Source organism: Chroicocephalus ridibundus, chromosome 1, assembly GCF_963924245.1.
Source record: "Chroicocephalus ridibundus chromosome 1, bChrRid1.1, whole genome shotgun sequence".
Taxonomy (NCBI): domain Eukaryota; kingdom Metazoa; phylum Chordata; class Aves; order Charadriiformes; family Laridae; genus Chroicocephalus; species Chroicocephalus ridibundus.
The window spans coordinates 121,422,080-121,443,016 of NC_086284.1; the positions used below are offsets into that span (position 1 = coordinate 121,422,080).

General features: G+C 39.5%; 1 protein-coding gene across 2 annotated transcripts; it reads left to right on the plus strand.

Moving 5' to 3' along the window:
* The first annotated feature begins 2,857 nt into the window (after positions 1-2,857).
* BTLA (B and T lymphocyte associated) lies at positions 2,858-20,120 on the plus strand. Of its 2 annotated transcripts, none has more exons than XM_063359211.1 (6): positions 2,858-3,045; positions 15,194-15,502; positions 16,591-16,626; positions 17,308-17,445; positions 18,357-18,403; positions 18,966-20,120. In XM_063359211.1, exons 1-6 carry the CDS (start codon positions 2,958-2,960, stop codon positions 19,305-19,307), a joined length of 960 nt encoding a protein of 319 aa, XP_063215281.1. In that variant the 5' UTR covers positions 2,858-2,957; the 3' UTR covers positions 19,308-20,120. The 2 variants fall into 2 exon arrangements, with proteins under 2 accessions (XP_063215281.1, XP_063215364.1); XM_063359294.1 differs by having other exon boundaries at positions 18,360-18,403.
* The last annotated feature ends 817 nt before the right edge of the window (positions 20,121-20,937 follow it).

The window sequence follows — 20,937 nt, forward strand, 5'->3', positions numbered from 1 at the left end:
GACTAAATTGTTGTTCCTTGCAAATACTAAAGCTTCTTCATGTAGTGTAGTGAAGATAATTTTCATCAGACTTACTGAAGCCTGCTATCTAAATGCCGTATCTCTCTATGTGGTTGGAGGCCAATGTCTAACCACCCACAAACAGGGAAAATGCAACCCCAAAGTACAACATCATCTTGTCAGAAGAAAAACTGAGGTGGGACAGAAGAAACATTACACAGTTGGGGTTTTTTTTCCACTTGCTTTCAGTAAAGCAGCAGCAGACATGTCAAAGTGGACTGAATCAAGCGAAGAAAGTTTCTATTGATAGCAATCCTCATGTGTTTAAGACTCTCTGAATTTTACTCCATATTTTTTGAGCCTCTTCCTGAAAATAGTATTCAACACACACAGAACTGTGCTAATCATTATGTATGAATTGCATTGAATTCTTGAAATACTTTTTATCTGTTAGGATTCAGCTGAGGCCTGATTTGCATATAGCAAAGAAGTTACTGAGTTACTGCAGATAGTGGAAATAGGTGCCATCTAGTGACGTCTTCTTCTGCCATCTTCAAATGATATCTCACCTTGAATTAAATGCATATGCTCCTCCCTCTCCTAGTTATGCAGTTTTACATTAGGAATCTCATTTCTTTATTTGGTAAATAGTTATTTTGTATTTACTAAGTATTTACTATTCTTTGAAACATGCTTTTAAAGCAAAACTAGACTATTTTAGTGTCTCAAATTCAGGGACTGATCTTCTCAAAAAATTAGAATATAACTTACTGTTTGGAGATCTGAAAGGTCTCATTTATAACTTAATAATATCACAAAACTAAAAAAGCTCCCAGGCACATCTCAAGGAGGTAATAAAGTCTTAACAAGAAAACGTGAGAAATTCAGATTCTTTGCCATGTTCCAGCAGATTCTCAAAATACTCCGCTATAAAAACCCACAACCCTACTTTTAAGCTGAAAGGAGATAAAGGAAATATAAATAATAAATAATTTATAAATAATAAAGTGTCAGCATTACAAGTCACATTTGCCAAAGCCTTTTTCAGAAAACGGCTCCAAAACCCACAAATGAGCGCCTAAGAGATTTACTATTGAAAATACAAAGTAAAGAATCCTCACAAGCCACGTACAGTATGCGGTACAGGAAATACTTACTCCTTCCTGCCACTCTGACTCACCTCACTTCTCCCGAAATGCTAACATATGACAGTACCTGTCTTACAGTTCAGAGTACTTCCACAAAGTTACCAAAAGGAATTATCCACCCAGAAAACCAATCTCAAAACACCGCAGAGAAGAGACAAAACCTTGTCTTATTAAAAAGCTTCAGTCAGTTAGCAAAGGACTCAGCCCAAAACAGTCTTCTAACAAGAATACAGAAATTAAGTACCAACTACTAATATTACGTTCCTAGTGTAAACTTCAGAGAACTCTACATCAACACAAGCAGAAATTACACTGCCAGGAAACATACCCCTTAGGGACTAACTTTGCTAAGGTAGATATGGATTCAACCACTAGATGTCTTCACTATACAGAAATGCAATCCGTGGTTCTAGTATTTTGTCTGAAGTGGAAGTATGCTGTGTGTGCAGTTATACTCAAGGAGTTTTCTTTCATAAATGTTTTCCATTCAGGCTGAATTGTAATTTTTGTAAGGCTATTTCAGTTTCTCACAAACATGAGTATGATTCTCCTGATGATTATGTACTTAGCCAGACGCTTCCAACCATGAAATTTTGGAAAGCCATTAAATTATTTTCTCCAAAATATTACTTTGAAAAAATCCTGATAATTTAGATTTTTGTTCGCACATAACATGCATATGTTCTGTCTAGAAAGCTTGAAATATTTAAAATAGAATAGTTCAGTTGGAAGGCACCTACAATGATCATCTGGTCCAACCGTCTGACCACAAGTTAGAGCATGTTTTTAACAGCATTGTCCAAATGCCTTTTAAACACTGACAGGCTTGGGGCATTGACACTTCTTTAGGAAGCCTGTTCCAGCATTTGACTACCCTCTTGGTAAAGAGCGTTTCCTAACATCAAGTCTAAACCTACCTATTTTAACATAGGATTTCATAACTGCATTAATTTCTTCCCTGGTTTCTATTTGTGGTTATATTTGCATTAGAAGGAGAAGTGATAATTGCTACGTACAAAGTTCCTGTTCAACCTTATTTTGGTTCTAAATTTATGAAGAAACGCTGCATTGACAGAATTTTTTGGGAAGGTTCAGCTAAATGGTTCAGCGTTTTAGAAATATTTAGGGGAAAAAAAAAAGTGTCGAAGACATGCTGAAAAAGAGCCCACAAAATCCAAATACTTGGCCTTGTGTTATGAGGATGCTAAGACTAAATAGTAGAAGCAATCATCTCTTACAGTGCAGATTATTGTAAATTAATCTAATGCAAATTAAGACCATTCAGACACATGTTTCTGACATCTACTAGCTTGTGAAAGTGAATTTGTTCGGCTTCTTAATTTGCTAATGTTGGATTAGAGTAATACACAAGGACTGAACAAGTTTAAAATACTGTTGTGCATCCCTTCTCTCTGCTATATAGCTGCTTGTAAAACCAAAACCTCAATTGCCGGAGCATCTTTCAAAAAAAATAAAACCTGCAGCTGTGCTTGTTACACTGTAAGGGGAGCCAGAGAAGGGTGAAATATGTTTTGCCTTGAATCGCAGAGAAGTTCTGAGATGATGTGAAATGATCAAGCAGTTCATGTTTCAACCACACACACAAAAAAAAGAAGACAACTGCGTAACTCATGAGATTTCTGCAGATACGTTGCTTCCCCACCCCTTTCTGCACTGTCTTGACAGAAGAACTAGAGAAGGGAATCAGCTCAGACATATACCCCGGGTAAACCTAACAGGATGCAAGAGGCCATCTGAACTGCGCTTTTTAAACCCACGGGAACCTCTTCTCTCTACCATGCCCACAGCATGAAGGCTCCTCTAGTCATGATGATAAAAACGATATTACTGTACATCCTTCTAGTAACGCTGGCTCAGAGCAACTATCAAGTTTACGGTAAGACGTGGTCTTATAATTTAACCTGTCTGTAGTTATTAAACATTGAGGGGGGAGAACAGAAACCAAAGCGGCGCTTAGTGAACCTTGGCTATACTCTGTGTCTTATTTTATTACCATATCAGAGACTTCTAATTTGATTAAAGACAATGATGATGACAATAATTAGGAAATATTAGGTCTAGACCAGAACTCTAGCACGTGGGGACAAAATACATCTTGCTTCGTGGCCAAAGGCTCTGCCTTCAAGTGGTTTGGCAGCATTCACGCCTCTGCTTGAAATCCAGGAATCCTACTACCTCTGAGCTGGATCAGCAAATTGTCCTTACCAGATGAGTAAGTGTACCTTCAATTATTTAGCTTAACTCCATCTAATTTTCATCCTGCTTTCAAATTTGAACATCTACAGTTTTTAAACAGAGAGGTTCTCCTAATTTGGACTGATGTGAGAACTGAACTCTGCCCAGTATACTCCTGATATTTTTACCAGAGTTTATTTTGTTTCAGATTGTTCCCTGCTCATATAATACAGGAGACAAGTTTTAGTATTGAAAGAAAGGCAGTCATACGGAAAGGATAATAGCTACTGTAATGGATGTGCTCAGTTGCTGTTGATACACCTTCAGATATATCAACTGATAAATTGATCAAAATAACATTTGTTATAAGGCACTGCTAAAATTACACAAACAAATTGAGTCGGCTATGTGAAGCCTAGTTGATATGCATGACTAACTCTGTAAATCTACAGCATCTTTCAACACTCCTTGTTTTTATGAATAAAACACATTATTAATACTAGTAGGAAAGGTTAAACAAGCATTCAGACCATCTGCCTGGGAAGGGAAACCCAAATATTTAGCTTAAAAGACATGAATTACCAGGTCAGTTAGATGCAACTATTTCTTAATCAGGGTGTGATCTGAGCTCAGGGAGGCTACTGAACTGCTTTACATTTGATTTTCAAATGAATAAACCAACATACTTCTGAAGGGTGTATATCTAGACCTTATAACCTTCTTCGTAGCCTAAATGGAAGTATCTTCTTGTAAGCGTGAACTACTGTTTCTGTTCACTTCATTGAGTCTCCCTGTGTTATTAGTCCCTCACACAATCATCTCTCTGCGTTGTCCTGTACAGTTCATTAATACGCAGGCGAACCCACCATACTCATCTGCCAGGTTCCTAGACACTGTTTTTAAAACAGAATGTGATTTCTGTATGCTGCTTATAGCATGTATCTTGTTTACACAAAATTCATTTTACTAGGTTTTATTTTTTTGATCTACATCAAAACTCCTCGAGCTCCCTGGAGAACAATACTATCTCCTTCTATACACCTTGATTACTACCAATAGCAGATTCATGTTTATAGAAGCATTACAGAGAGAAAGGTTTTGCAAGTCAGTCTCTACAGCACCATGATGTAAATGTGTTTTTAATGTATTTACGTTTTTGCCGTAAGTTTTCCAAGCTTGTTTGCTTTATAGTTGGGTTTGAAGTAAGCTGAAAATTGAAGCCAACTTATTTAAGCTTTGTATGTTACAAATCTATCCACAGTTTCCTTACTCCTAACACAGCTGACCACTCAGATTTCATACACAAAGTCAATAACCAGCAAATCTTTTCTACATTAGGGAAGGAGAATTAAGCTTGTTTCTGCTAAGTCACAACCAGAAGGACCTTCTCCCCCCTCAACCCAGTAATTTCAGTCCTGTTACACCTTGTCTTCTTTCTAACACCAAAGAGCAGGTTGTTCCCACCCAGTCTCACAAAGAGTGGTTGTTGCTGTCTGGACAGGATACACAAAGTAAAGCATTTCATCGCAAAGAAAAGAAAACCCAGCAAATATTCCCTTGCTCCAAGAAGCCCCAGCCAGTACCTAAGTACACACACATGTGCCCACTGATGGTGGACACAGTTCTCTGCTCAAATAACACCTTCCTCTTAGACCTTCTTGTGGGATACCCCGCAGGGTGCTAACGCTCAGCTAACCAGAAATGTTCCATTTTCAAGTTTCAGTCATCCAAGTATAAAGGCGTGTTTCCTGCACTTACACAGCTTTCATCAAAGAATAGTTAAAAAATGATGCAATTCTCCATCAGCTACCTCAGCAAGCAGGTCAGCTTTAGAAATACTACCATTGCCAGAAAAAAAAAAACAAAAAAAAACCCAGAAAAATAAGAAACCCAGGAAATCCTTCATTGTACACCAAGTAAACAGAAAAAGTACATTACTGTATCTTTAAGATGACATGGGAAAAATTAAATGAAAAAGACTAAAATTAAGTTTCTATTACCAAAATGACATGCTTTGAAAAATCCGAATTGTGATATAAATATGTAAAATGACTAAAATAAAATTTTACATCTTTCCTTGAAAAGACTTCTCTGAAGCTGGGAGAATTCTGAAAAAGGCCTATCCAGGTAGCACTTCATATGTCTTCTGAAGTGCTTCTCTTTCTAAATACACCTTACCTAAATCTCAGAAGGCAGCATATTTTTCCATGTGTTCTCCTCACAGTCCGTTTCCTTTTTTGTTGTTAAAATTAACAAAGTCATGAAGATCTCAGTGTTAAACATGATACCCCAACAAATCAATATACTTTCTGGTGTAGTTTTTGTGCTATGACCCTAATCAGAAACTTTCTGGAGCATTGGACCCAAGTTAAAACCATTACTAATGCTTCCCTGTGTTCACAGACTGACCCAAACATAGGATTCAAAACTGTGAGGAGAGGGAGAAAAACAAAGTAAAGATAAATCCTTTTGAAAACAAACGTCTCAGAATTTTCAATCAGTAAGCCCTAGTTTACTGGAGTTGTTCTGAGTTCTTACATGACCAGGTGTGAATGATACCATTGATAATTCAAAGATTAGAAGGCTGAATTTTTAGCTCTTATTTTTCTACTACTGGGTTGAATTAGGTAAATGGAAAACCATCTCCATTAAACCTCTTATGTTTACTTAATGAGTCATGTCATGACTATGTTTTCTAGAACATAAGAATGAGAAAAAAAATAAAATTGCTTTTCATAAAAGAAAGTAGTGTCATAGCTATTTCCCTATTTACTGTGTGGGTGGCAAGGCACTGGAACAGGTTGCCCAGGGAAGCTGTGGATGCCCCATCCCTGGAAGTGTTCCAGGCCAGGCTGGATGGGGCTTTGAGCAGCCTGGTCTAGTGGGAGGTGTCCCTGCCCATGGCAGGGGGGTTGGAACTAGGTGATCTTTAAGGTCCCTTCCAACCCAAACCATTCTGTGATTCTATTGTACAAGTTATGTAACACATGCTTTCATTTGAAATCCTTATTCTGGCAGTACAGTGTACGGAAGATTTTCCTTACCTGTGCAAATTAATTCTTGATGCAATAGAGCCTGGCTCACCACAGCCTCTTCAGGAACACACTCAAGTGATCTAAAAGGAAATGTGGTTTTGGTCAATCTGAATCTTACCAAGGAGTGTATGTTTGAAGCTGATATATAAAGATTCCATATGTTATAGATTCTTTTACCCTCTTGAAAGCTGCACATTCAGATATTCATCATGACCACCCTTATATGTGACATTAAAAACTTAAGACTCAGTATAAGACTTTGTAACTGGTTTCAGGTCTCAGCTCATAACAGCATTAAAGAAAGGGTAATTAAATTTATTTCAGAAAGCACTTGCACTGGTAGAATATAGTTGCCAGACAGTGTCTTTGCCATTGACTACTCATAAGCCACAGGAGACAGCAGATAGAGAAAAGTTAAGATACACTGTCACAGGAAAAGCATGTCAAGCCATGTAAGTGCTTATTCATTAATTGAAGTTTATTTCATGTTTGTCTTTCTAATGGCAACCAATGAACAGAAAGGGTTCTCTCTCATTATCAGGTGTGTTGGGTTTTTCCCCCTCCCCGTTTAAAACGAAGACATCCCTCATTCTCTAGGATGTTATGGTTTATATTGTTATTTAATCACAAATCTTCACTGACACCTATTCCTGCCAAATGGCCTTTACAGGAAATCTGTGATAGATATATTAAAATTTTGCTTTAAGTATTTTATCCTATATAAAAAGTGCCCCAAATATTTTTGTTTTTAAAAGGATTTTCTCCACAGGTTTTTGCCCACTTAAAGTTTCTTGACAAATGAGGTGTAATTTGGGAAAGAGGGAAGGTTAACTAGAGATTTCAAGGCATGTTTATTATGAATTCCCACACTTAATTACTAGAGAAAAAAAAAAAAGGCTGGATTATAGGAAAAGGCTTTCTCTAGCCCACATATTTAGTTATTGAAGTACAAAATAATTCAAACTAAGAATTTCCCAAAGCCTGAGAATAATGTTTAACTCTTATTCATCTTTTCTGATGATACTGTTCTAGAAGGTCCACAAATTGATGACTAATAACATTTACCAAGGACTAGGTTTCTTCCTAGCAAAAAGTTGAAAATCCAAAACCCAAGTCATTCAGCCATCAGTCATTAACAAGTCACAGAAACATACAAAAGCAACTGTGATTATTTTTCATGCTCCAAGCAATGTCTTGTAACAATTAAAAAAAATAAATTAAACATAGCCTAAAGTCCAATTGCTTTAAGCCTCTGAAAAGAACGCCCTTTTGGAGGCACTGAGAACAGTCTACAAATTCTCATACACACTGGAAGGCAAGCAGTAGCTTGTATAGCTCCTGGTTAGGAAGTTTAAAAGATTGCTCTGTTTCACTAAAAAGGAAAAAAAAAAATCAATGAATAAAATTGTGGTGTTTACCTAGCACCCACAAGCTTCTTCCAAGGGAATCCACAAATGTTAACTCAGAGAATCAAATTAATTTTCAGTAAGCTAAATTTCTACTACTAAGTCTATAGCTACACTAGAAAAAAAACCCAACCAAAGAAAAAAACCCAACACTATAAACTAGAGGAAATGGAAAACTAAATGAAACCAAATAGCCTCAACCCCCCCACTTATTTTAAGGGAAAAGAGGAAGAGGATTTATATGCTAGGGTTAATTAACAGCAGGCTGCCTAACAATTTCACCTGCATCAGCAGCTAGAAATGGAGGCTAAGAGCCAACAGGTGTGTGTAGACCGGTGTCATGCAAACTTTATCTGAAAGCACTTCTGAGGGTCAGTGGGGCAGAAGAGTTCTACTGCTTAGAAATCACGGACAGGCGGTGACATTAGTGGGCTGGGTAGCAAGTGCAGTACCAGTTTTCCCACGTGCAGTTCGCAAAGCTCAGTGGCATATTTCGTAGGTAACCCTTTGGAGAAAGTAAGGGTGTTGGAGTCAGGCCCGCTTGATGGCAGGAAATGTTGCTCTGGAAACAATTTAGCCAGGCCCGATTATATAGGAATTATACTAGTGTAAGTGAATGATCACCACCAGAAGATGAAGGAGCAAAACTGTGGCACACGTTGGCATAGGGCCTTGGGAAAAAAGCAGAAACAGTATTGCAGCTCACCAGGCTGAGAGACGTACGAGCACGTTTTATTTGAACTCTCTTAAAAATATACTATATGAGCAAAAGTGATAGAAGTAATGTTAATGCCAGTGGAACTGGTTTTTTTAAAAAACAAATTGTAATTGAGTGTTAGCAGTGGAATAGCTCCTTATGACTTAATTGGTAGCAGTGCAGGAAGTTGTATGGAGGGAAGTTTCTTGCTGTGATACCAGTGCAAACATATAACACTTGAACTGCTTATACCTTTCACCTACAGAGCAAGGGCTGCACAAAAACTGCTCTCGAAGTGTATCCAGACCTCAGTAAGGCTTCTGCTTAGGAGATGTCTATATTCCCACTCAGGATGTGGCTGGAGGATAATTCAAAACTTTCTGTGCACCCAGTGTCACCTCTGTTCCTCCCTCTGGGAGGTTCTGCCACTGAGTGTTTCTCTAGGTTACACTGACCAGTGCAAGATAATAATTTCTTTAGAGCAGTATTTAACATTGATAAGATGTTTTCCTTTCCATATGCCTACACAACTAATGTGCATCTGAATTCAGGAGGATTAGTAACCCTGTCCCAAGTGAATGCTGTTGGATGTGCAAAGTTTCCTCAATGCTGATCAGGTGATTCTTCTGAAAGTGATAGTGGGTAGTGGTGTACACTTTGTTGTAAAAGCACCAGATGATTCAAAATCAAGGAAAATACGGCATCCCTGCACTGGAAAAAGATGAGAATGAAAGAGGGACAACAATTCCTGCCCCTCTCCCTGCTTAATAATGATGCTGAATGAGACAGTGTCACTGAAATCTATTTTACAACTTTGAGAGAAAGTGGACTTTTTGGACCTTCTAGAAAAGTTTTGGGTTTTGTTTTGGGGTTTTTGTTGTTGTTGTTATTTTGGTTTTGGTTTTGTTTTTTTTCTAAAAGAGAATTTTGAAAAAGATAAAACTATATGATAAAACAATTCGATGAAGGACGTCAGAAAATATCTGTTCTGCAGGGACCTGCATATCCTTCTGGAAACACCTGTTACATAGGATTATATTAGAAAGAAGGCTGCTATCAGGAAAAAATCTGAGCTTTATAGATACATCCTGAAGTGTTATCTTCAGCATTATCGTTTGGCAATCATTGCTCAAATAATTGAAACCGCTACATTCTAATTTGAGCTTTTAGTTTCCCTTTTCAGACTACTGATAACCATGTGCTGCTACTGTGGTATGACCATAGAGATATGACCTACTTGCCTGAAACCAAATCATGCTTTCTTTTAATTGGAGACGGAAGAGGCTAAGTGAAAGATAAGTGATCCCACTTCATAACTAAAATACATCTTTCAGAATGATTCCATTCTGAATCCCTTTCAGGGACTGGAAAAGGGCCTGGATGACTGGCCAGGTCATGTTGACCTAACACCTAAATTCTACCTTGTGAACACGGCCAGACTCTACATGTTAGAGCTGTTTCTTTTGCAATATATTTGCCATGTCATATACATTGCAATAAAAAAAAAAATACAATGTATATTTAATATCATAATACTACATTTAATTATTTTATTCACATTAAATATTATAGAATGATAAATGTTATATTAAATATATTGCTATTCTACCATATCCGGATGGATGGTCCCTGGGAGAATATCTCTTCCTGTACACCATATATTTATTTATAATCAGGAGCTACTATTGAGGCAATGCTGTGGCAGAAAGTGGATCATGAGTGTATCTCGTGTATCGGTGGAGACCCCCTAAGAAATGCCATACTGCCCAAGATCACTGCTCTTTCTCTGTCAGCAGCAAGAAGAAAAGCTGTTCAGGGAGAGCACGTGAGCAGGGCCACTTTCTGTGTCTGTTGCCCTCCTGGCCCCACAGCAATGGAACAGTTGCACTGGGGACGCCAGCATGTACATCTTTCCCAAGTCCTTTCAGTATCCATTTATGGACCCGATGTCCATGAACTTGTCTACATGACTACATACACGACAGGTTAGAAGGTAAATTCAGGTACACTATCCTGACAGACGTCAGTGTAGGGTAGTCCTCAGGGCTGCCAGTGATTCGAACTCCAAGCTTCCGCAGAAACCAGTTCCAGTATACTGGTTTCAGTTAGGAAGTTTTTCAAACTATGTAATCAACCTTCCTTACTTCTCTTTTAGCCCGTTATTTCTCCCCATGCCTCACAGAAACACGAAAAAACAGATTATTTCATTCTTCTTTTATGTCTTTACATGGGTTTTTAATGTCCTTTCCTCTCATTGCTTTTCTTTAAGTGAAACAACCCCAAGAGTTTCAAGCTTTCCTTTATGGCCTTATCATGTTCATCATATTTTCTGTCTTCTTTACAACTTGGAGAGACTGCAACCATTGCCCCTCTTCGTTCCTGAAAAGCAGTGCAAAACACTGGACAAGACCTAGGTACACTTACCAGTCCGTAGCAGAACATGAAGATTATCACGTGTCTCCTGTATATCTTCGTGAACTGAGCTTGCCTTTTTACAAATCATTTCTCTAATTTATCTGGTAAATCTAATTTACTGCTGGAAATCTATTGATAGCTTTCTCTCTCCCCTAACTATTGAATTAATATTTTCTTAGTTTTACAATCAAGGTACTTACACTTGATGTGTTTTCCTAAGTGCATCTTATTCTCTGGCATGATTTTTCCAATGTTGCTCAGTTCTTTTATGTCCCTCCTTAACAACCTGACCTTCTGTATCTTTTTGGAGGCTTCCTTCTTGTCTCTGTGAAAGGCTCGCTCATGATTTAGCCAGGACGGTCTTTTACTGCACTGCTATAGTGTAGATGCTTAGTGCTTGTACTCGATCATTTATTGGATGGACTACCAGCTCTGTTTACGTCCTTTTCCTTTGTATTTACATGAGTTCTTACCTCCAAGGTCTTCAAACTCCCTAAAGCTTTCTTTGCCAACCCAAACTATTTTTATTCTGCTGCTCTCCTTCCTTCTCTTCTTAGGGATATTGAATGAATTTAGGCTTTTAATTCCTCTTGGGTTTTATCCAGACTTTTTTCATTAGTAAAAAGACATTTTTTGTTCCCAGAGCTATTGTTCTCCTGGTTCATTTTCTCATCTCCATCCAAATTATCTGAATTTCCTCTATTTGCCCCTTCCGCAAGGACCAATTTTAAAGTCCTTGTCCAAGTTTCTTACCTGTGTGCTTTTGCCACTCTACTCACCCCACTTCAATCCTTATTTAAAGCCATCCTGACTAATGTAAAATTGGTGTACAAGAATGATTTCAGATTTGGACCCCTCAAAGCAGAAACTTACCAGGATGCCAAGTCCTGTGAGCAGATGTGTTTCTCTATGGCACATGGCAGAGACCACAATTTCTTTGCAGCAGCTGCAAATAACAGCCTTACAGTGAATACCCTCTTCCTCAACTTCATAGAATCATAGAATCATAGAATTGCCTAGGTTGGAAGGGACCTTTCAGATCATCTAGTCCAACCATCAACCCAACTCTGACAAAAACCATCCCTAAACTATATCTCTAAGTGCTATGTCTACCCGTCTTTTAAAAACCTCCAGGATGGTGACTCACCCACTTTCCTGGGCAGCCTGTTCCAATGCTTAATAACCCTTTCAGTGTAAAAATTTTTCCTAATATACAATCTAAACCTACCCTGGTGCAACTTGAGGCCATTTCCTCTTGTCCTATTGCCTGTTACTTGGGAGAAGAGACCAACCCCCACCTCACCACAACCTCCTTCCAGGGAGTTGTAGAGAGCGATAAGGTCTTTCCTGAACCTCCCTTTCTCCAGGCTAAACAATCCCAGCTCCCTCAGCTGCTTCTCATAAGACTTATTTTCCAGACCCTTCACCAGCTTTGTTGCCCTTCTCTGGACCCGCTCCAGCACCTCAATGGTGCTGGACCTCCAGCACCACAATCTTTTTTGTGGTGAAGGGCCCAAAACTGAACACAGTACACAAGGTGGGGCCTCACCAGTGCTGAGCACAGGAGGACGATCACATCCCTGGTCCTACTCACCACACTGTTCCTGATACAGGCCAGGATGCTGTTGACTGCCTTGGCCACCTGGGCACACTGCTGGCTCATATTCAGCCGGCTGTCAACCAACACCCCCAGGTCCTTTTCTGCCAGGCAGCTCTCCAGCCACTCTTCCCCAAGCCCCTAGCACTACATGGGGTTGTTGTGACCCAAGTGCAGCACCCAGCACTTGGCCTTGTTGAACCTCACACCACTGGCCTTGGATCATCAATCCAGCCCGTTCAGATCCCTCCACAAAGCCTTTCTAGCCTCAAGCAGATCAACACTCCCATCTAACTTGGTGTCATCTGCAAACTTACTGAGGGTGCACTCAATCCCCTCGTTCAGATCATTGATAAAGATATTAAACAGAACTGTCCCTAGTACCAAGCCCCGGGGAACACCACTCATGACCAGCTGTCAACTGGATTTAACTCCATTCACCACCACTCTCTGGGCCCAGCCCTCCAGCCGTTTTTTAGCCCAGCATAGACTACTCCTGTCCAAACCATGGGCAGCCAGTTTCTCCAGGAGGATGCTGTGGGATGCTGTATCAAAAGCCTTACTAAAGTCCAGGTAAACAACGTCTGCAGCCCTTCCCTCATCCACCAAACGGGTCACTTTGTCACAGAAGGAGATCAGGTTTGTCAAGCAGGACCTGCTTTTCGTAAACCCAGGCCGACTGGGCCTGATCGCCTGGTTGTCCTTCATATGCCGCATAGTGGCACTCGGGATGATCTGTTCTGTGACCTTCCCAGGCACCGAGGTCAGACTGACTGGCCTGTAGTTCTCCCGATCATCCTTCTGGCCCTTCTTGTGGATGGACGTCACATTTGCTAGCCTCCAGTCAGCTGGGACCTCCCTGTTTTGCCAGGACTGCTGGTAAATGAAGGAAAGTGGCTCGGTGAACACTGCTGCCAGCTCCCTCAGTACCCTCGGGTGGATCCCATCCCATTGTGTACATCCAGGTGTTGGAGCAGGTCCCTCACCATCTCCCTGTGGATTACGGGGGCTTCATTCTGCTCCCTGCCCCTGTCTACTAGCTCAGGGCTCTGGGTACTCAGGGAACAACCGACTCTACTACTAAAGAAATAGGCAAAGAAGGCATTAAGTACCTCACCTTCTCCTCATCCTTTGTTACTCTGTTACCACCTGCACCCCATAGAGGATGGAGATTCTCCCGAGTCCTCCTTTTGTTACTAATGTATTTACAGAAACTTTTTTTATTGTTCTTAACATACAAAGCCAGGTTAAGTTCTAGTTGGGCTTTGGCCTTCCTAATTTTCTCCCTACATAGCCTTACAACATCTTTGTAGCCTTCCTGAGAGGCCTGCCCATTTTGCCAATGGCTATAAACTCTCGTTTTTTCCTTTCCCTTCAAGCAAGATAAGGCACATTTGATAGGGCAAAATGAGAACAATATTAAAGATTTAGATTTAGATGGGTGCCACCTAATTTTTAGACACCCATTCCCAAAGTCACCTTAAAGAGAGTAAACCGAAAAATCAACAGCAGCAAAATGTTATCTATCTCTGCTATAATGAGGGCAACGAACACACTTATGCTCAAAACTCAATATTACTGAGTGCTCTACAATTTATTTATGGTGTGGAGTAGTCTGAGATTTGTAGAGAAAAGGCTTGCAAACTAGAGGACATAAATGAAAACCCTTAATCTGGCCATCCCAAGCTCTTGTATATACTATCCAGGTTTTCACAAGGATTGCTATATCACATGCATAAGAAATCCTGGCTGACGGTGGAGGGGAGGCATTTGGTGTTGCAGTTACTGGCTGCCCGGGGACCCAGGGGCTCCAACCCTTGAGAGAGCACTGGCTGCTGACCCACAGACCCCTCTGCTCCCCACCTTGCTTTTTCCTCCCCTACACATTTCTCCTCCCTACAAAACTTGCCTTCAACATACTTCATTTTTTTCACTCCCCTCTATCAACCAGAAGATAGAGACATATTTAAGATTTCTTTCTCTGGACTTGCAAGCAATCACTCTCTTCAGTGCACAAGCACTGTACCATAAGACAAGGTAGGGAATTAGGGAGCAGATGGGTACCACATAGTTTTTGTTACTTTGACTTAGTCAGAAAAATAAAGCACTACGAGAAACATGAATCTTTTATAAAAGGTCAGGACATTCAATACCAAGACTCAGAGTTATGGAGACGTACCATACCTTGAACACCGACTTTAACAAAACATAAAAAAAATTTAAAAATAAGGATAAGGATTATTTGCATTAAATAGAATTCTTTTCAATATTACAATTATTAAAAACTCTACCAAAGAAAAGCCTTTACTTCTGTGTTAACAAGAATTGTGAAGTAAACAATAATCTGAAGTAAATGTAAAAGTAACAGGAAAGGTCTGTGAAAAGGACAACACAGGAAAATGCACTATGCATATTTTAAGTGCATATTTCTTTCTAAACTATTAAATTTCTAACATGACTGAGATATAGAAAAAAGGGGAAAATTCATATCACAGGAAGAAAGTGCATTTTAACTAAAAATGAAAGAAAAAATAGCCTTGATGTTATCTGCTATCCCTGTCCCATATAGAGATCACATCTGCTGCGAGTAGACAAAGGAAGTCTTGAGTAATGAGAGGGAAAAGAAGCCGTGATTAGTGTTATGGGGAGTATATATCAGACTTTACCACGATTTTTGTTATGTTTTCCTTCTCTTCCAGGATTTAATGCCACCAATTGTCTAGTTGAAATTCAAGTTAACAGACACTCCCAGTACAAAATTAATGTCGGGAACTCTTTGATTATACGTTGTCCAGTTCGTTACTGCAAGAAAAAGCCAGTCATGCAGTGGTGCAAGGTGGAGGTGGATACATGTGTGCCGCTGAAGGAGGGCAAAGCACAATGGGAGTCCAACATGTTTACTTTGGAGGTTTTCTCAGCTCATCAGAACGACAGTGGATGTTATCGTTGTCAAGCAATAGAGGACAATCTTTCCACTGTGAGCCATGGAATAGAGGTTATTGTTGAAGGTGAGGCCTCTATATTATGAAAGTACCCTTTTAAACAGAAGGATGCCGTGTACAGAAAAGCTCATGCATGCTGGATGATGGCTTCTCCCAACATGTTTGACTGGTAGCACAATTGTGCTGGCACCTACCACCTTCTTCATGCTTCTATCCTGCCTCTTGGTAGGACAGAAACAAAAGGAAAGAACAAAATAAATAAGTAACAGGAGGATCTGGAAGAGGAAAACAAAGCTGCCAACACCAAACAGCCATTAGTGGACCATTTGATAATTAAAAAACATTTATTGGAACAAAAAAAGATTGTTCGTGGACAGCCTGGTTATACATCACATGGACTAGACAGGTTGCAAATGGTCATGTAATAGCAGTTGATGAGGCCACATAACAGTAAAGAGGACGAAGCAATTCAAGCATCTTGTTGAGAATGATCTCTCTTGCAACAAACAGAGAGAAAGTATAATTTTGTACCCCAAGAAGTTCAAGAGCAAGAAAGGTTACATTAGCTTGAAATGATCTTAAGGGTGAGTGAGGCCTTCAAATGGACTTAGGCAGTTGACATGCCAAAGTCTAGATTATGACGAGCTACGTCTGCGCTCCTCAATGTTGCTCTGCAGCTAGAAAGTGAGCTGTGTGGCCGTAGTGTTCTACTGACTCCAGGCAGCTGAGTTGGTAAGGTTGTTCTGTTGTCAGTTCCTCTCCTGGTAAGTAAATGAACTTCAAAACCTTGCTTATTGCCACACGAAATGCTGCAACAGAAGGAGCAACATCCAAATTTATGTCTGTACTAGCAGACATGGTATATGCCCAGCTCATGATGCAAGTTTCCTTTGAAATATGTTCTGCTGATCTACTTACTTGAATGCCAAAGAGGTCTGAAAGATAGAATTACTCTGCTGGCAGTGGGAGACCAGCACGTCATTCCCCCACCCCCCAAAACACTCTACCATTTGCTTGTTGCATTTTGTTCCCACTTCCATCAGCAGGTTGAAGTGGGGCCTTCTCAAGACTTCAGTATGCAGGGTAGAGAACACAACAGCAGTACAAAATGTCAGGTTGCTCTTTCATTTCCCTGTTTTGCTTTTCTCTTTCAGAAAAGTCTGCGAACGTTATCACAATTTCACCAGAAAGTAAGTTCTGATTCTTATTTCCTCTTTAAGAGAAAGGAACTAATCAGTATTGCTATGAATCTCTGGTTAGTGTGTTTTGTGCAGTCAAGGCAAATTTAAACTCATTGCTAAACAACAATTGCTTCCTTCCCACCTAAACAAGATACACTCTCTCAAGGGTCACAGTTTTCAAGGCTGGAACTGCCCAGCATTCAGCATAAAAGGGACAAAGCTGATCAAGTTACCTCCTGGTGGTACACGCTATGCTTCTGACACGCTCTTTAATTGCCCAGTGGTATATGGCTTATACTTACAAAAGTGTTAGGAATCATGCTATACCATCACTTTAACACAGCCTGAAGTACGGGTTTTACTCACAGTTGGTTATTATTCACAATTACAGTTGCAGAAATGTATTGGAAGTTCAGGGCAGTGCTCTAATTCTGACCCTTTTTTTGCCTCTGCCAGCCTTCTGTCATGCATCATGCATCAATTACTCTTTCCTGTGCACTTTGCCTTCCAGTATCTTCATACTTTGTAGAATGCCCATGGAGATAAGGTTATCTCATGACATGCTGTACCAAAGTTACAGAATGTTTAAGTACATCAAGAAGCCAGTTGCATCAGAAACACCTAATGCTAAAAAAAAAAAAAAGCCAGTCAAATATTTCTCCATGCTGATATATGCTAATGCAATTTCAGATACCACTAGCATCTCAGAAGAGCCCAAAGAATCTGGAAAATACAAGATATTGCACATTATTTATGCTTCAGCCTCCGTGGGTCTATGTTGTCCATTCATCGTCGTGTGCATGTTTTGGTGTCTAAGGAGGGACCATGGTAAGTAGCTTTACCATCTAACCGTTGCCTAGTATGCATTTTTACTCCATTGCTTTTCACAGCTTCACAAAAGTTGCATTCAAAGCTCTGTGAAAATCCCGTAGTAATTACCACAATTTACTGCTGAGACGTACTTGTCGAGTGTGCCAGTTAGGATAACGGATCTTTAAGATTTTAATTTGCCCCGTGTATTGTTCCCTTTCAGAGAGAGAAGAATGGAAGTAAAGTAAGAACAAATAAAAGCTTCAGACTTTATAACAGTTGGAAATTTTCTCCTGTTTTGCAAATAATCAATTTAGAAATAAATAGGAGTTTTAGCCATGCAAATGCAGTCAAACTCTATCCAGTTACATTTTCTATTCCTAGTTTGCCCTCCATATTATCAAATAATTACAGTATTAATCACTCCTCCTTTACAGGAACTCTAACATAGCTGCCATGCCCTAAATGAAGCATGGAACCATATCTTAATTTAAGCGATCTCACATTTGCCTATTATAATCCCATGGATTTTTGTTTTTAAATTTTAGGAAAATTAAATTATTTCATCTTCCAATAAAAGTTAACATGTTTGCTCATAGAATGGCTTTGGGATTTTCCGTGCCTTTTTCTCCCCACCCATTTCACTGAACACAAAGAAAACTGGCCACAAACATACTAGGATTTTTTCTGCTCCTGCTCAGAGAAGCTCCATGGAACACAGAAACTTATTCTATAAATATATCATTCTGTGTTCGTTATCTTTTGTCAGAATAATTATTCCCAAATCCAGTTTGCAAATAGCTTTTTATTCTTTGAGGTCCGCTCAACAAGGCAAGGACTCCTATAGTAATTAATACTACCTCCATAAGCAGAAAGGCGCCTTCTCAATGCTGATTTATTGAAACATCTTTCTTTTTTCTTTTACCCAGCAGATCAAAAGAGAACTCCATTAACCCAAGAGAGACAAGAGAGCCTGGTATGTTTAAATTTTTCCATCACCAAAACCTGACCACATCCTGCATAGCCACGTACCGAGAACAAAACTGTGTATTAGAAAACATATTAATAGAGGAATTTGCAGATTTTGGAGAAGAAAAAAGATTTATTTGGAAAATAGTTAGACAAAGAGGATAAGAAGCAAGAGATCAGGAAAAGGGGCAATGAGGGAAAGGTAGTCTGGGGTTTGGAGGTGAAAAAAAGAAAGATTTCATAAACTGAGAAGGGAAAGCCTTGAATGAGTGGCACAGAAGAGCTCTCAAAATAATAAATCAGTTTTGCCTTAAGTCGGTATCTTACAACAAAAGACATGAGGGTTTGGAAAGGAAAATGGAGAAAGACAGGAGATACGAGAAAGACAGGAGACACAAGAATGATTTCTGACTTTATTTCAAAGATCAATAGGAAATCCGGTGACCAGGTGAATCCAATTCACCTGTGCTCATAAGCAGTTTTAAGGGGATAAAGCAACTTGAACAAAATCTTGCACACCTCTTATTTAGCAGGAGCACAGGAGCTGTACCCTGTTCTCTTTTCTGCAGGTCAGAAGTCCAGCAGCTGCTCCATCCCACGCTGCTGGGACAACTCAAGCTTCAGAAGAAAGCTCTTCACTTTACTATTGCTCCATGGCTAGCCCACTGCAGGTCTTGCATGACAACGCAATTTATGACAATGCTGTCCCTCCCTGGAACCCTCAGAGGACGGCACCTCATGCACTTCGCAATGATCCTGTTATTCCTTCCACCCCAGTTTTGCTTGAAAGCCCAGATGTCCTCACATATGCTGCACTAAATCATTCAGCTTCTGCGGAAAGATGCCAGAGAAGGGAACTAACTGTAGAAAATGAATTTACAGAATATGCCTCCATTAATGTACATAGATAAATAAATGTGGCAAGGACTTGTCCAGGCAACCATTTTGCATGCAGTCCCAGTTCTAGCTTCCTTCCAGGATGTTGTCCCTCTCTCTTCTGGGAAAACTTCCCTTTTGTCAAGAAGAACCTGTGGATGCTCCTGTGTAATGACAGAATTCAAAACACAGCCTGTGCCGATGGATGGGTATTTGCACTGTGTGTTTGTCTCTTAAGTGGGGGAATAAAAACAAACAGTCAGCTTTCTTATTTTTCCTTTTTACAGGATTCTGCTTCTAGTCTGACTTTGATTTCATTACGATTTGAATATAGACAAAGAGGAGAAGGGGAAGTTTTTCCTAGGATAGAAACATCTAAAATGAATCTGTGAGGAATTTGAGTCAGGTTAATTTCTCCCAAGTAAAAGCTAAGAATGTTTGTGGGAGAATTTTTCTCTAAGCTTCTAAGAACATCCTTCCAAGGATTTAGTTTGTCATTCCAGTTTACTTGATCTCCTTTCAAAGTTCTTTGAGCACCATGAATGTCTAAAGCTATTATTAACCAAAATCAAGTGAATACTTGTGTGTGTGTATGTTTGTTTTTTGTGGAAGACAAGGAAGGAGGAGATGGTTGTTTTCCTTTTACAAAGAATTCTCACAAATAACATGTGAGCAAATATTGAAATATAGCACACACTGTTTTTCTAAGTTAGCTAAATTATTGCGTATTGCTTTTGTCCATGATGAATCAGTGGAAGTAACAAATGAACAGCAATGACTGATCCCGGTCAAAATAAAAAATATTTGTTCACAAATAACTGTGTATAACTATCACTCTAAGCTTTCCTCCCAACACTGGCACAAAAAAAGTGATTACGCTTCATGCTGAGGTTTACAGGAAAGAAGATAAAAAGGAAGTAAAGACCAAGGTGCCATTTGAAGTTTGAAAAGAATGCTCACACCCTTCTTCTGCACCTCTTATTCAACTCTAGGTGGATACCATGCATCTGCTTTTGCAAAATAATGCTCTTCAAAATTAGTCTTAGCGATATTTGCACCAGAGCTTTACAGCAGCACGCAGAGAGTCTTTAACTTGGCTAAAAAATTGCACCACAGTTGAAAAGGAAGGATGTACTAGGTCTTAGCTTAGGCTGCACGTAACACACCGGATGATTTGCACTCAAGTTAATGGAAGAAAGCGATGCTCTTCTATCTTCATATTTCATCTTGGTATCATTCCAGCTAACACCAAAGCTGTTAAGAACATATGCATTCATCCTGCTATTTTGGTAAGCTAGGTGGTTTATTACGTTTATGTGTGCTCTGCCACTCCTCAACCTTTGAACTCAGTCACAGTATCTGTGTGGATAAAAATCCATGGTAATTGTTTCTGCACCAAGTTGTTGGTTCAGGCCATTAGATATGTTGATATTTGGATTTCTTTTTAAATATATAAATTATCAATCCAGTAAACCATTGATAATCCTCATTAAAAAAAGTAGTAGAAAACTGTCTTCTAGAAAAATTCAGTTTGGTCTTTTTGTTTTAGTGAGCCAGTCTTTGTATGACTAAAGACTAATGGTTTTAGGTGAAGGACTGGGAAACTTGGATTAAGTTAGGTATGAATAGGTCCAGAAATAAACCCTTAATTGCATTTATTGCTCA

Bases quoted from the DNA above. Each gene is read 5' to 3' on its own strand.
- BTLA (XM_063359211.1), top strand. From the start codon at position 2,958: ATGAAGGCTCCTCTAGTCATGATGATAAAAACGATATTACTGTACATC. The intron at 16,627-17,307 runs GTAAGTTCTGAT...ATGCAATTTCAG, and splicing joins TATCACAATTTCACCAGAAA to ATACCACTAGCATCTCAGAA. The intron at 17,446-18,356 runs GTAAGTAGCTTT...TCTTTTACCCAG, and splicing joins GTGTCTAAGGAGGGACCATG to CAGATCAAAAGAGAACTCCA.